Raw genomic sequence first — 15,927 nt, 5'->3', positions numbered from 1 at the left:
TATCCCGTGGTGCTCAGCAGGGAAGTACTACAACACACAGGCGCTAGAAGGTAGACACTGATTTCCACCTATAAAGGGGACTCTGGATGTGCCGTCGGACCAGCCGGTCTCAGACAGCCCTGTTAGCAGTGCTCTGGATTGTGGACCCTGAAGCCTTCAGTAAAGAGGTAAAGAGACTGCAACCCTGTGTCCTCGTTATTCACCGCGACCTGCACCACGCACCATTATTACACCTTTCATTGGACGCCCCTTAGCAGGGTCACGGACCGGGTCTAGCCACCGTGACAACCCCAGAACTGAGACAGAAAAGCCCGGTACCGACTACCCCGCGGCCCTGCGTCTGGGGGCGCTCCAAACTTGGCGTCACAAACAGGATCTACTTAAGCCTGAAGAATCAGGTCATGTGTGCCTTGGAACTGTGATTTACTGTGCTTGAACTGTGACTTATTGCAAAGACTGCGTGTTGCTATTTGCCGCCAAAATCCGCCATCACCGCGCACGAAGGGAGGAGCTATAGCTTCGTGGGCGGAGCCGGTCAAAAAGAGCGCGGAACCAGAAGACGCGGTAAAGCGACGATCCCAGAAGAGGAACACCAACTCCCAGCAGGTTAGCAGGGGGAAGGAGCGACCATGTCTGAGTCGGGGGGAGCAGAGGCGGTGGTCGCAACCGTAGACCCAGAGGCACCTCCGGTCCCCGCAGTAGACGCAGCCCTGGGCCTTGTACCACAGCTGGCTGCCGCAGAGCTTGCTGCCCCTATCCGCCAGCTGGAAGCTGCTGCGGCTACAACAGCCATAATGCCCTTCTCCGTGCCGTACCTACCTGGAGCAGCCTGGCTCCCATGATACTCTGGAGAGTCACATACATTAACTGACTTTAAGGAGGGGATCTGCAGCCTGCTCGAGTTCTATCCCTTGACAGAGCCTCAAAGTTCATATGATAACGGGCCAACTCTTTGGGGTGGCTCTGAGAGAAGTGAAGTCCTGGCCCGCCGCGGATAAGGGAACTGCACAGCAGGTCTTTGCAAAGCTTAAAGCCACCTTTGACACTCGCACAGCTACGGAAATTAAGTTGACCTTCTATGGGTGCAAACAGAGGCCGCAGGATAGCTTACGGGACTATGCCCTTAACCTCCAGGAGGCGATGCGGGCCATCAAGCAGAGTGACCCCGGCAGCATGCAAGATGAAGAAACTCCTGAAAGAGCGGTTCATTGAGGGGCTCCTGTGCAGCCACCAAAGGGGTCAACTGCACTTCCTGGCCATGCAGAATCCAGACCTGACTTTTGCGCAATTCAAGGATAAAGCCATCCAGGCACTACAAGAGCGACAACCCAGCCGTGCAGTGCCTCCCAGGCGTCAAGCTCTCACATACCACCAGGAGGTGGCGTCGGATGCCCCAGTCGCCGCCGAGGCCGATGCCCAGATCCTAGAGGACGATTCCCCCGCAGGACTCCGCCTCCAGATGCAGGAGCTGACCAAGAGCATTGCTGCCCTAGCCCGGACCGTGCAGTCCCTACAGGAGGCCCCCAAGGAGAAGATCCAGCTGGCCTCCAGACCAGAGGATGTCCCCTGGATGTGACAGAGGAGGATTCCGCCGACCAGAGGCAGGGACGACGATCGCTTTCATCGGGACGGGTGACCTATCTGCCGCCGCTGTCATCAGGTGGGCCACCTTGCAAGGTACTGTCATTTAAACGAGCAACCCCTGGGGCAGAGGGCCAACCCCAGGAGTAGGACGATCCGTCAGCAGCATTGGAGAGCCAAATACATTGGGGGGTGACCAGTTCTCCCTATTGTGATTGACAGTATCCCCATGAACGCTTTGCTGGACACCGGTTCTCAGGTGACGACTATGCCTTACGTGCTTTATAAACGGTGTTGGAAGGACACCGATATTACTCGTGGCCCCGATGACGATTTCACCATAATAGCCAGTAATGGTCAGCCATTGCCACAAGTGGGGTATAAAGAGGTCACCATCAAAGTGGGGCGGGTGGAATTGAAGGCCCAAGTGACTGTAATTGTTGATATTGACCGCCGTGAATGTAATCCCATGATGACCATTGGTACTAATGTTATAGAAAATTGTCTTGCAGAAGTTATTGTCCTATTACAACAGGTACCAGAAACAGCTGGCTACAGTGAACAACTCGCCCTGCAAAAAGAAATCAGGGCCCTGATGCAAAGACAGCAGGTAGAGCTGACTGGTGGTGATATTGGTCGTGTGTCACTGTGAGTGATTCAAACCCCATCGCGATACCCCCCAGGAGTGAAATGTTAATCTGGTGTCTGGCAGCCATAGGCCTCAGGGGGAAAGACTATCAGGCCCTGGTAGAACCCGTATATTCAGATAATAGGCCTACCCTCCTGACAGCCAGAGGGGTGGTTGACATCCGCAAGGGGAGGGTGCCAGTACTCAATTGCGGGGAGGAAGAAGTCCAGCTAGCCAAGTATGCCACACTTGCCAAACTGTTTACTGTTAATAGTAGTGTGATACAGGCACCTGGGCCCTTGGTCCCGTCCAATCCGGCGGAGAACAACGGTTCTGCAGGGCAACCGAAGGATTGGTGTCGGGAATTACACGTGGGCACTGACTCTACCCCACCTCACCAGAAACAGGGGGCCTACAGGGTGGTTCATGAGTACGAGCGGGTCTTTAGCAAACACCCCCTAGATTTTGGGCAGGTAAAAGGGATCCAACATCATATCCCCACAGGGGATCACCGACCCATAAAAGAGAGATACTGTCCTGTACCCCCAGCTCATTATCAGTGTGCCAAGGACATGTTGCGAGAGATGAAGGAGGCTGGGGTAGTGAGGGACAGTTGTAGCCCCTGGGCAGCTCCATTAGTCCTCGTTAAGAAGAAAGATGGCACAATGAGAATGTGTGTGGATTATAGGCAGTTACAGTAAATCGGATTACACATAAAGATGCATACCCACTGCCCAGGATAGAGGAGTCCCTGGCAGCTTTAAAATCTGCTAACTACTTCTCTACCTTGGATCTCACCAGTGGGTACTGGCAGGTTCCCGTGGGGGAGGCGGACAAGGAGAAGACGGCCTTCACGACACCGATGGGGCTCTGTGAATTCAACTACATGCCCATCGGATTGTGCAACGCCCCGGGGACGTTCCAGAGGATGATGGAGTGCTGTCTGGGGCACAAGAACTTTGAAACCGTACTGCTGTATCTGGATGATGTCATTGTCTTCTCTAAGACCTATGAAGACCATCTGAAGCACCTGGCCGAGGTGTTTGAAGCCCTGTCCAACTTCGGCTTAAAGGTGAAACCATCCAACTGCCACCTGCTGAAACCCAAGTTACAGTATCTAGGCCATGTGGTGAGTGCCGAAGGAGTGGCCCCAGACCCCGACAAGGTTACGGTGATTAAGGACTGGCCGAAACCCAGCAACCTCCATGAAGTCCGGCAGTTCCTCGGGTTGGTAGGCTATTACAGGAGGTTCATCAAGGACTTCACCAAGAAGGCCGCACCATTGCAAGATCTATTGGTGGGCCAATCCAAGAAGACCAAGGGGAAGAATACCCCATTTGATTGGAACGAAGGACTGGAGGGATCATTCACTTGCTTGAAGCTGGCGCTGACAGGAGAAGAGGTACTGGCCTACCCTGAATATGATCAACCGTTTGTACTGTATACGGATGCCAGCAATGTAGGACTGGGAGCTGTGTTGTCCCAGATCCAGAAAGGCAAGGAGAGGGTAATCGCTTACGCCAGCAGGAAACTTTGTCCCACGGAAAGGAACCCTGATAACTACAGTTCCTTCAAGCTGGAGTTCCTCGCCATCGTTTGGGCAGTGACGGAGAGGTTCAAGCACTACCTGGCTTCAGCAAAATTCACCGTCTTCACGGATAACAATCCACTAACACACTTGGACACCGCCAAACTCGGGGCCTTGGAACAGCGGTGGATGGCCCGGCTGTCCAATTACGACTTCACCATCAAGTACCGGGCAGGACGCAAGAATGTGAATGCCGATGCCCTGTCCTGGATGCCCAATTTGCCAGAAACGGGGGAGGACCCAGAGGCACTTGAAGAAGTAGAGCTGCCCGCTTTCCATCGCCCCAAAGCCACTCAGTGCACCCATCATGTGAAGAACAGGCACAGAAACAACCAAGATGCCACACTGAATCCCCTGCCCCACCACGGGTGGGCAGAGACCCAGGATGGTGACCCTGCGGCCCGTCGGGTGAAAGAGCTCCTGACGCAGGCAGGTTTGCATCCCGGCCCGGATGATCCACAAGAAACCCAACAGCTGTGGAAGGGGAGAAGCAAACTGTTTATTCACGATGGTAAGCTGTGCCGAAGAAGTATCGACCCCCGATCTCATGAATTGGTGTGGCAGATAGTGGTTCCCAGGCAAGATGCGCCAATGGTTCTGGGAGCGTACCACGATGGGGCTGGACACTTCGGGTGGAGGAAGTTGGAGAGACTACTCCGAGGGAGATTCTATTGGATTGGCATGAAAAGAGCCATCGAGAAGTGGTGTCGGGAGTGTGGCCCGTGCAGCCTACGCAGGAAGCACCGTGACAGCAAACGGGCTCCCTTACAGCCCATCATCACCAAACGACCGCTAGAACTGGTCGCGCTAGACCACGTGAAGCTGACGCCTAGCCGGTCGGGCTATATTTATGCTCTCACCATCGTGGATCATTACTCCGGGTTCCTGGTGGTTGTACCTGTCAAGGATCTAATGGCCAGGATGGCCGCCAAAACCTTCCAGCAGTACTTCTGTAGGCCCCATGGGTACCCGGAGAAGGTACTGACCGATCAGGGGCCGGCGTTTGAGGCGGAGGTGTTCCAGGAGTTCTGCAATCTGTACGGGTGTAAGAAGATCAGAACCACACCGTATCACCCACAAACCAACGGGATATGTGAAAAGATGAACCAAGTGGTGATTGACTTATTGAAGACCTTGCCTGTAGAGGAACGGAACTTGTGGCCATCCAACTTGCCCGACCTGGTAGACATGTACAACCACATCCCAGTGAATTCTACCAACTGCACTCCGGCGTACCTGATGCGAGGAAGGTCCAGTAAGTTGCCTGTTGATCTGGACATGGGGGTTCTAACCCCTGAAGATACCTCGCCGGATGTCGATTGGGATACGGAGAGGCAGCAAAGGTACCGCAAAGTACAGGAATGCATGGAAAGGAGTCTCGCTCAGGCCAGGCAAAAACAGGAAAGGGACTACAACCAGCATGCTCCTGCGATTCCCTTGCCACCTGGTGAACAGGTACTCAAGCGAAAGAGAAGGCTACACAAACTTGACGACCAATGGGAAGTGGAACCGTATACCATCCTGCCGTCCGATTTCGACAATAGTAAGGTCTGTCTCATCAGCAAAGATGGAGGGGAAACCTCAACGGCAATATCCAGAGACCACCTTAAGGTATGCCCCGATAAGTTGAGGGGGAAGGAAACAGATTCAAGAGCCTCCCCACCTGTAGAAGAGGAGAAGATGATACACAACGTTCTTGGCGATTTTCCCCAGTCTTGGACACAAATAAATCAGGCCATCGTGGTACCTGTCTTAACGTTTCGTCAACCGAACCCGCCTGAACTAGACGTGATGCCAGATCCTCAGGTCCCGCAATCACCACAGACCCCGCCGGGCGATGCCATGCCCACCGTCGGACCGGCGGAGCCTCCCTCTGCTATCGGCGAATCTGCCGTACCCACTGTTGGTAGCAGCAGCTCTGAGAGATCCAGCATGCCAGTGCTACCCAGACTCACTAGAAGCGTAGCTAGAAGGCAGTGCACGACACCAGTGGTAGCAAGCATAGCGAGTCCTGCTAGGCCAATAGCAACCCCTGCACTACGGAGGTCTACACGTAGAACCAAAAATCAGACTCCCCTTCGCTAGAAAACTTGGAGGTATTGACTAAAGTGCTAATTGTGTTTGTGTAAATATCTATGTTACAAGTTTAAAAATGGACAACGGAGCAGTGGACAGTGAATTGCTCCAAGACTTTCAAAAGGGACCCCTTTGTTTACCCGGGGTCCCTGCTGTTTTAAAGTTATAACCACTGAACTGGGAGTCATGAACTGTGCATTACCAAAACTTTCGCAACGTTCAAGTGTTCTCACCTCCCGTAAAGGGAAGCACTGTTTAATTGTTTATAGTATTCCAAAGTTTTATGTGTTTCCTGTTAACATGTATTGTTGTTCTTATTTTCCCAGTCCGGGAGTACTGGATTTAACCAGGGGGAGTGCAGCGCCCCAGAGTCCTGGTCGTTGCAGTAATGTCGCTCTGCCACTAAGGGGAGTGATGTTACGTCTGATTGCACTAAAGGAGTTCACCTGACCAGGTATCCCACACACACTACACTTCACACTCCGGCCACCAGGGGGAGTGGTTCTATCTAGTAGGCCACTCCTCACGCTCTGGTAAAACTGGGGGTTGGACAGGAAGTTAGGGAGAAAGTAGCTGGGAAGAGCTAGAGAGAGGATCTGTCAGGGGTGGGATCCTGGCAGAGTCCTAGAAAGGGGACATATAGTTACGGAGTTGTGCCTGTGCCTTACAGCGGCAGACTCCTAAGGAAGGACAAGAAGCGAGGTTTATTGTGGGGAAGTGAGGAACAGAAATACAGCAAAAAGGAGATAATACCAGAAGGAGTCGTGCCTCAAGATCAGCAACATCCATCTGAGGCGCGTAGCCGGTGGCCGGAACACCGAGAAAGTAAGAGACTCCACGCATTACTTTAAACTACGGCCGGGCAGTTAACCATAGGTTGGCTGTCTCACCATTACACCTAACGAAGACAGCGGAGGCAAACTGTGGGAGAGGGGTGTCCCTAGGGTCCCTATAAAATAGCTCCGGGCCTACCCCGTCATACGGGTGCGTCCTAGCCATATCATCTGGGGGACGGAGAGAGAAAGAACAGAAATATACACGACAGTTGTGAGGACTATCCCGTGGTGCTCAGCAGGGAAGTACTACAACACACAGGCGCTAGTAGGAAGGCTACTGATTTCCACCTATAAAGGGGACTCTGGATGTGCCGTCGGACCAGCCGGTCTCAGCCAGCCCTGTTAGCAGTACTCTGGATTGTGGATGCTGAAGCTTTCAGTAAAGAGGTAAAAGAGACTGCAACCCTGTGTCCTCGTTATTCACTGCGACCTGCACCACGCACCATTATTACACCTTTCATTGGACGCCCCTTAGCAAGGTCACGGACCGGGTCTAGCCACCGTGACAACCCCAGAACTGAGACAGAAAAGCCCGGTACCGAGTACCCCGCGGCCCTGCGTCTGGGGGCGCTCCAAGTACATGTGGGGGTTGCCTGGTTGCTAGGGAATCCCCACATGTAATCAAGCTGGCTAGTAGCTGTAAATCATTCAGCTGCCACGATGAAAACTAAATCTCCGAGCAGTCATAAATACTCGGAGGTCACCCAAGCGTGCTGTGGAAAACCCGAGCAACGAGTACACTCGCTCATCACTAAATAGGATAAACGAGAAGGCAAGCAGGGTTGATAACAGGTGGAACTAAACAGTAATATGCCAATTCAGGAACTAGAGACAGAGCTACTAAGAACCTAAGAGTCGCCTGATATAGCACTTGCTGGCAGGTGATAGGCCGGGGAAGCAGATCTCTGCAGGACAGGATGAATACAAATTCCTGCAGAGTTCAGCAGCGCCCCTCTATGACCAGCAGAGAACCAGACCACTCGGTGTGATGGTCAGGTACTGGGTGGATCAGAGAGAGACGCGGTGAGTAGCACTTAGGAGGTGTGCTAGTGGCCGGCGTAACCTCCTGTATGTTTTCTCACGAGCAGTGTTGTATTTTCTTATATGTATTCCCATGACCAGTACTGTGTTCTCCTGTATGTTTTCCCGCTATCAGTGCCATATTCTCGTGTATGTTTCGTAGAGCTATATTCAGTATAAGAAGTACCATGCACCTGGAGAATGTGCCTATGAAGCCTCTATAAAAGCCCCTGATAATTCACACACCATTCCCTTAGGTCTTATTACTCAGCAACAAGTGGATCTGAAGACCTCCCTAACATCTCCACCTCTCCGAGATTATCCACCCATCATCTACACATGCGAGAGAAGCTGAAGGAGAGAAGAACATTGAGGACTGAGGAGAGAACACAACCATTGTGACTATAACGTGCCAGGTAAGACAGATCTGAGCCCCCAAACCCTGAGCATGACTTGGTGGGCCATGCTCCTTGTCTCATGGGTCACTCCGTACATGGGTGGGATTAGCATGGGTCCAGTCCTGCAGCTGCACCGTTCACGAGGATTTGATGGTGTTTGTCAGAATCTTTGTGCTGCAGTCCATGCGGATCGGGAGGGGTCTCGCCTTGTGGAGAAGGAGAAACTGAGTCAACATGAAGAAAAGTCTCATCTAGATCTGCAAGACTCATACATACTTTGGTGGCTTTCGGACTGACCACTGAGAGGGCTTGGTCCATGTCCAGGACGGTGCCTCGCCTTACACAGAGAAGGTAATCCTCCTAAATCCCTCATTAGCTCAATACACTGAGCAGTGGCAATGGATGGGTTTCTATATGTAGGAGAGTAGTCCTTCTATCTTGTGGAACATTGCGGAGGGTCAGGGTCTCTTGATGTTGATCGCTCTTTATTTATAGAGGTCCACAATAAAATGACAGAAGAGTAGGAAGACACCACAGGTCAGTGCTCGGAGCTATGAGTGGTGAAGGTCGGTGAATGATGGACACCATATAGCGATTTACGGGCCCCGTAGGACTCTAGTGACCAGGAACATGCTATGAAGGACTATTTCTGCTTTGGGATCACTATGTGGCTCTCCATGGTCGCGGAGGATCATGGTCTCTTGATGTTGATCGCTCTTTATTTATAGATAGAGGTCCACAATAAGATGACAGAAGAGTATGAAGACACCACAGGTCAGTGCTCGGAGAGATGAGTGGTGAAGGTCGGTGAATGATGGACACCATATAACGATTTATGGGTTCTGTAGGACCCTAGTGACCAGAAACATGCTATGTAGGACTACTGCTGCACTCAGATCACTATGTGGCTCTCCATGGTTGTTGTTTTGGTCCAAAGTGTTGATTTATGTCTGAACATTTTGGAGACTCGTGGGCTGAATTCCAGGAACGAGGACAATTTACAGCTCATAAGAAACCTTTTTCTGGGTGTCAGATGCCAAACCAAAAAGAGTAAATTGTTAGGGGCGGCCACAACGAGGGTCTACAGGGATTGTTGCTCTATGACTTGCACACATCCTTTGTAGCTTCAGGAGCCCCCATATACTGCAGGGTCACGGTACATACCCCCCATATACTGCAGGGTCACGGTACATACCGCCACCGCAGTGCACAGCCGCATGTTCATTTCCAGCCCAGGGGATGATGTGTGAAATTATCTGCTAATCATCATCCTGATAATGAGATCCAGATCCCAGAGGAACAAAGCAGAGAAAACAATGAGGTCCCTGGAGCGAGACGATTAGTGCAACTATCTGCCCCGATACCCTGGAGACGAGTGGGGCTGCTTCCCTGCCACGGAGTCAGCCTCTAATGTAAGGAGGAACCCCACCCAACTCCAGAATAGACCATCCATCATCCGCTCTCTGAGATACCCTGAGATCCAGGCGCCTCAGGACTGGCACTGGGTGGAGGACCCATTAACTATAGGTTGCCATAGTTCAGGGGGACGGTCCGCTCTGGACTGAGGGGATCTGCAACTGCTTATATCTCACACTATTTCCAGGATCTCTACTTGCTACTAGTGAATGGCGACATTCTTCTAATCAGAGACTAGAACCTTTGCTAATACTTCTCACAGCTGAGATGTTGTTACAATGTGTCCAGTGCAGACAATCTATCCATCTGTATGTACCGGGTAGACTTTGGGGGTCTGGTCTGGGGTGTGGATTCATTTTGGGGTCTGGTCTGGAGTCCGAATTCAGATACGAGGCTCGTCTGTGGTCTGAACTGATATTTATTGACTGAAAAGTAAGAAGTCGTCATATCGGTCTGGGCCAGAAGGAGAACAAAAGGAAAGAGACTGTCTGCAGTCACAGAAGACGAGAGAGAGAGATCTGCATTATGTCACCGCATCTCATCAGCGATGTGTTCACTATTGTCTGCCGGGTATCTGACCTTTATATGGTCACAGTATGGCACCTGGTATCTGACCACTACATGTCACTGTATGGCGGTATTATAGGTTATATTGGTGCTTGTATAGTCTGTGGGGTGTAATACTCTGCAGATCTCCTGTGTACACCTGGTATCTGACCACTGTATGTCACTGTATGGCGGTATTATCGGTTATATTGGGGCTTGCATAGTCTGTGGGGTGTAATACTCTGCAGATCTCCTGTGTACACCTGGTATCTGATCACTACATGTCACTGTATGGCGGTATTATAGGTTATATTTGTGCTTGTATAGTCTGTGGGTGTAATACTCTGCAGATCTCCTGTGCACTCCTGATATCTGACCACTGTATGTCACTGTATGGCGGTATTATAGGTTATATTGGGGCTTGCATAGTCTGTGGGGTGTAATACTCTGCAGATCTCCTGTGTACACCTGGTATCTGATCACTACATGTCACTGTATGGCGGTATTATAGGTTATATTTGTGCTTGTATAGTCTGTGGGTGTAATACTCTGCAGATCTCCTGTGCACTCCTGATATCTGACCACTGTATGTCACTGTATGGCGGCATTATAGGTTATATTGGGGCTTGCATAGTCTGTGGGGTGTAATACTCTGCAGATCTCCTGTGTACACTTGGTATCTGACCAATATATGTCACTGTATGGCGGCATTATAGGTTATATTGGGGCTTGTATAGTCTGTGGGGTGTAATACTCTGCAGATCTCCTGTGTACACCTGGTATCTGACCAATATATGTCACTGTATGGCGGTATTAACAGCTGTGTCACTGTATGGCGGTATTATTGGTTATATTGGTGATTGTATAGTCTGTGGGTGTAATACTCTGCAGATCTCCTGTGTACTCATGGTATCTGACCACTACATGTCACTGTATGGCGGTATTAACAGTTGTGTCACTGTATGGCGGTATTAATAGTTATATGCCACTGTATGGCGGTATTATAGGCAATAGTGGTTGCATTAGTTTGTCAGATCGAGCCTCTCGGAGTTTCCATGTATCACTCCTATTTCCTTCTTGTCTCAGTGATGGGGTTCACATATTTATTGGAGGGGCGTGACCATACAAAGAACAATTCATCAGATGAATACATTTGATATTAAATATTATGACCTAATGAAATAGATATTGATCTTTTTTTAACCCCTTGTGCCCCGAGGAGCCTCACACCTGCAGCCTGTTATTTATAGGCAGGAGATGGAGGATATAACTAATTAGTTCTGCCCCAGGGACGGGTGATAACGAGCGCGGGGACTCTGAGCCGATGGCAGCAGTGACACTGCGTGTTCTCCGCAAGTTATCACACATGGATCCATTACCAGCGATGATGTGGAGCCAGGACATCGCCCGGATGTTCTCCACTTCCAGCACAGGGGGGGACGTGAATATTTTGGGGTTCTTACCCCACAGAGAGAGCAGAGACGGACGGGCGAATATCCAAGACTACCCCAATGGCACAACTGCAAACCTTATTGGTGATGCCATCGCTGTGATCATGTGACATCTCATGGACCTGCCCACTTGTCAGGTCGATGGACGGTAACTGTCGCTTTTGGCCCCCACCCCTGTTTAGCATAATGCGCCCCCAGAGGTAACGAGACTCGGAGAATGTGACAGCCACCATAACCATCGGCCATTCTTTACATGAATTGGCTGCAGACCATTTCCATCGGTGCGCTGGGCCCGACTCTGGCCCATGTGTCCATTAAAGATGGAGACTTTCCAATCTTCTCCCAATAATCAGTCCATCATGAACAGAGATGACATTTCTGTGCTGTCCACCTTTCTCTCACCCCCACTTATTTGGAAGAGGCAACTTCTGTCAGCGTGGGCACCACACCCGGGGACTTTTTTAGGGTATGTGCACACGTTGCGGAATTGGCCCTGTGGATTCACAGCAGTTTTCCATGCGTTGTACAGTACCATGTAAAACTATGGAAAACCAAATCCGCAGTGCCCACAGTGTGGAAAATACTGCACGAAAACGCAGCGGTTTACTTTCCACAGCATGTCAATTCTTTGTGCGGATTCTGCAGCGTCAGCGACGCAACGCACAACGCAAATGTAAACGCATGCACAACGCAGCGTTTTGTGACGCATGCGTCCATTTTTGCATGGTTTTGGGCGCAGAAAAAACTGCAACTTGCTGCGTCCTCTGCGCCCTGACGCATGCACCACAGTGACGCATGCGTCACAAAACGCAAGTGCAACGCATGTCGATGCGCCCCCATGTTAAATATAGGGGTGCATGACGCATGCGGCGACGCTGCGGCGCCGAACGCTAATGTGAACGTAGCCTAACCATGGTAATAGTTCAAACATAGCACTGTCCATGCTGATGGATTGACCAATAATCCTACCCATGATGATAGCTCAAATCTGTACTTCCACCCATGATGATGGCTTCACCAATAGCTCCAACTATGCTGATAGCTCAAACCTATAGCTCCACCCATGCTGATGGCTTCACCAATAGCTCTGCATAGGCTGATAGCTCCAACTATAACTCTTCCCATTATGATAGCTCAAAGCTATAGCTCCACTCATGCTTATACCTACACTAATAGCTCTGCATAGGCTGGTAGCTCCACCCCTAGCTTTACCCATACAGATAACTCTACCTATAGCTCCGCCCATGCTGATACCTACACTAATAGCTCTGCATAGGCTGATAGCTCCACCCCTAGCTTTACCCATACAGATAACTCTACCTATAGCTCCGCCCATGCTGATACCTACACTAATAGCTCTGCATAGGCTGATAGCTCCACCCCTAGCTCTACCCATGCGGATAGCTCTACCTATAGCTCAACCCATGCTAATAACTCATCCTATAGCTCTACACATACCTATATCTCAGCCTACACCGACAGCTCTGACAATTCTGCCACAAACTCTATAGCCCCAGTACTTTTTTTAGATCTACAAAAAACAGGTGAAGTATCCTGTGGGACTTCACAGATCAAAAGCTCTAAACGGTAGTGCAGCAGTTCTAATAGATGAATATGGTCCTCAGCTGACCCTCACTGGCTCTAATTAGACTGGATGGTGACCACAGGTTGATGAGAGACGGTAATCTTTTTTTATACACACAACAAATAATAATTGATTATATTTTGTCCACCAGAATTAATGTCATTCTTGGTTTCTCTACAGGAGGAATCCTATTTCATGGAGATCTTCACTGGGAACCCGAATGTGAGCCACAGTAGCTTCCTGTTCGCTGGGTTCTCCGGCATCACAGATCACAGGAGCTTGCTCTTCATCCCTTTTTTTCTCATATACGCACACATAATGGTCAGTAATGGTGTCATGGTCTACAGGATCTTAGTAGATATGACTCTGCAATCTCCCATGTATCTGCTCATCGGTCTCCTGTTTCTGGTGAATGTCGCATGCACCACCACCTTCATGCCAAAGTTTATCTTGGGTTTGGTTTTTGACCTGAACCGGATCACCCTGAGTGGCTGCCTGGTACAGATGTGGTTCATCTACGTCATCGTCACATTTGAGTCCACCGTCATCCTGTTAATGGCTCTGGACAGATACGTGGCCATCTGTAAACCTTTGCGATACCACGACATCATGACCAATCGTTTTCTAAGCCAGTTGACTTGGGTTAGTTTGGCCAGAAGTGTCGTACTCATGACTCCAATCATTTATCTGGACTCCCGGGTCAAGTTTTGTAAATCAAATGTTATTCTTAATTTCGTCTGTGAGAACATGGGACTCTTGAAGTTGGCCTGTGGAGACATCTCCGGAATCCAGGCCATTGGATTGATTGTAAGGATGGCGATAACAGTGGTGGATGGAAGTCTTCTCCTCATCTCCTACCTCACTATCCTCCACACTGCTATGTTTGTCCTAAAACAGTCAAGAAGCAAAGCCCTAAACACATGCAGCTCCCACATTTTCGTGGCTCTGATTATCTATGCCAGCAGCATTTTATCGGCACTCATATATCGGCTGGAGACCTCAGTCTCCGTAGATATACAGAACTTAACCAGTGCCATCTACTTCTTGTTCCCAGCCACCATCAACCCCATCATTTATGGAGTCCGAGTCAAGGAGATCCGGCTGAGCTTAAAGAAAATGAGTGAGAGTGTCTTAACCTCACGAAAGGTGGGACGATGCAATAACTAGAGGGACAATAAGCCTCAGCATGCCTACATAGTGCTAGAACATAAAGTAGGGTTCCAAAAAGGAGTATGCACATCCTGTCATTAAAAAGGTTTTACTAATATTGCTAGTGGGACTGGAATCTAAAGTCACCTACACACAGTGGCCACAGGAACTAGATCATGTAGGAAATATTTATATATTATTATTATTATTATTTATTATAAATATTGCTTACAAAGCTGCATTAAAATAAAACTGAAGCAATTTCATCCATCTCACTCAGATTTCATTTTTCAACCACAGGTATATACAAGAAAAAATGAACTGTTATAAAATATATGAGCTCCCCCTAGTGATGGCTACAGACAAAATCTTATCATGTTTCTCTGTATACAGAGAGCTCCCCCTAGTGGTGGCTACAGACAAAATCTTATCATGTTTCTCTGTGTACAGGAGCTCCCCCTAGTGGTGACTGCAGACAGGATCTTATCATGTATCTCTGTATACAGGGAGCTCCCCCTAGTGGTGGCTACAGACAAAATCTTATCATGTTTCTCTGTGTACAGGAGCTCCCCCTAGTGGTGGCTGCAGACAGGATCTTATCATGTATCTCTGTATACAGGGAGCTCCCCCTAGTGGTGGCTGCAGACAGGATCTTATCATGTATCTCTGTATACAGGGAGCTCCCCCTAGTGGTGACTGCAGACAGGATCTTATCATGTATCTCTGTATACAGGGAGCTCCCCCTAGTGGTGGCTGCAGACAGGATCTTATCATGTATCTCTGTATACAGGGAGCTCCCCCTAGTGGTGACTGGAGACAGGATTTTATCATGTATCTCTGTATACAGGGAGCTCCCCCTAGTGGTGACTGCAGACAGGATCTTATCATGTATCTCTGTATACAGGGAGCTCCCCCTAGTAGTGGCTGCAGACAGGATCTTATCATGTATCTCTGTATACAGGGAGCTCCCCCTAGTGGTGACTGCAGACAGGATCTTATCATGTATCTCTGTATACAGGGAGCTCCCCCTAGTGGTGACTGCAGACAGTATCTTATCATGTATCTCTGTATACAGGGAGCTCCTCCTAGTGGTGACTGCACAGGATCTTATCATGTATCTCTATATACAGGGAGCTCCCCCTAGTGGTGGCTGCAGACAGGATCTTATCATGTATCTCTGTATACAGGGAGCTCCCCCTAGTGGTGACTAGTGTTGAGCGATACCGTCCGATACTTGAAAGTATCGGTATCGGAAAGTATCGGCCGATACCGGCAAAGTATTGGATCCAATCCGATACCGATACCCGATACCAATACAAGTCAATGGGACTCAAGTATCGGACGGTATTCCTGATGGTTCCCAGGGTCTGAAGGAGAGGAAACTCTCCTTCAGGCCCTGGGAACCATATAAATGTGTAAAAGAAAGAATTAAAATAAAAAATATCGCTATACTCACCTGTCCGACGCAGCCGGGACCTCAGCGAGGGAACCGGCAGCGTTGTTTGTTTAAAATTCGCGCTTTTACTTGGTTACGTGAATTCCCGGCTTGTGATTGGTCAGGGCGGCCATGTTGCCGGGACGCGGACCAATCACAGCAAGCCGTGACGAAATTACGTCACGGCTTGCTGTGATTGGTCCGCGTCCCGGCAACAT

General features: G+C 49.8%; 1 protein-coding gene across 5 annotated transcripts; it reads left to right on the top strand.

Moving 5' to 3' along the window:
• The first annotated feature begins 7,669 nt into the window (after positions 1-7,669).
• LOC143818643 (olfactory receptor 52K1-like) lies at positions 7,670-14,532 on the top strand. Of its 5 annotated transcripts, none has more exons than XM_077299902.1 (5): positions 7,670-7,732; positions 7,893-8,145; positions 8,292-8,478; positions 8,623-8,901; positions 13,306-14,532. In XM_077299902.1, exons 4-5 carry the CDS (start codon positions 8,887-8,889, stop codon positions 14,290-14,292), a joined length of 1,002 nt encoding a protein of 333 aa, XP_077156017.1. In that variant the 5' UTR covers positions 7,670-7,732; positions 7,893-8,145; positions 8,292-8,478; positions 8,623-8,886; the 3' UTR covers positions 14,293-14,532. The 5 variants fall into 5 exon arrangements, with proteins under 5 accessions (XP_077156017.1, XP_077156016.1, XP_077156015.1 ...); XM_077299901.1 differs by having other exon boundaries at positions 7,674-7,732; positions 7,987-8,145; positions 8,856-8,901; XM_077299900.1 differs by having other exon boundaries at positions 7,674-7,732; positions 7,987-8,145.
• The last annotated feature ends 1,395 nt before the right edge of the window (positions 14,533-15,927 follow it).

Source organism: Ranitomeya variabilis, chromosome 3, assembly GCF_051348905.1.
Source record: "Ranitomeya variabilis isolate aRanVar5 chromosome 3, aRanVar5.hap1, whole genome shotgun sequence".
Taxonomy (NCBI): Eukaryota; Metazoa; Chordata; class Amphibia; order Anura; family Dendrobatidae; genus Ranitomeya; species Ranitomeya variabilis.
The sequence above is the reverse complement of the archived record's forward strand: the minus strand, read 5'-3'. Positions and strand labels throughout refer to the sequence as shown.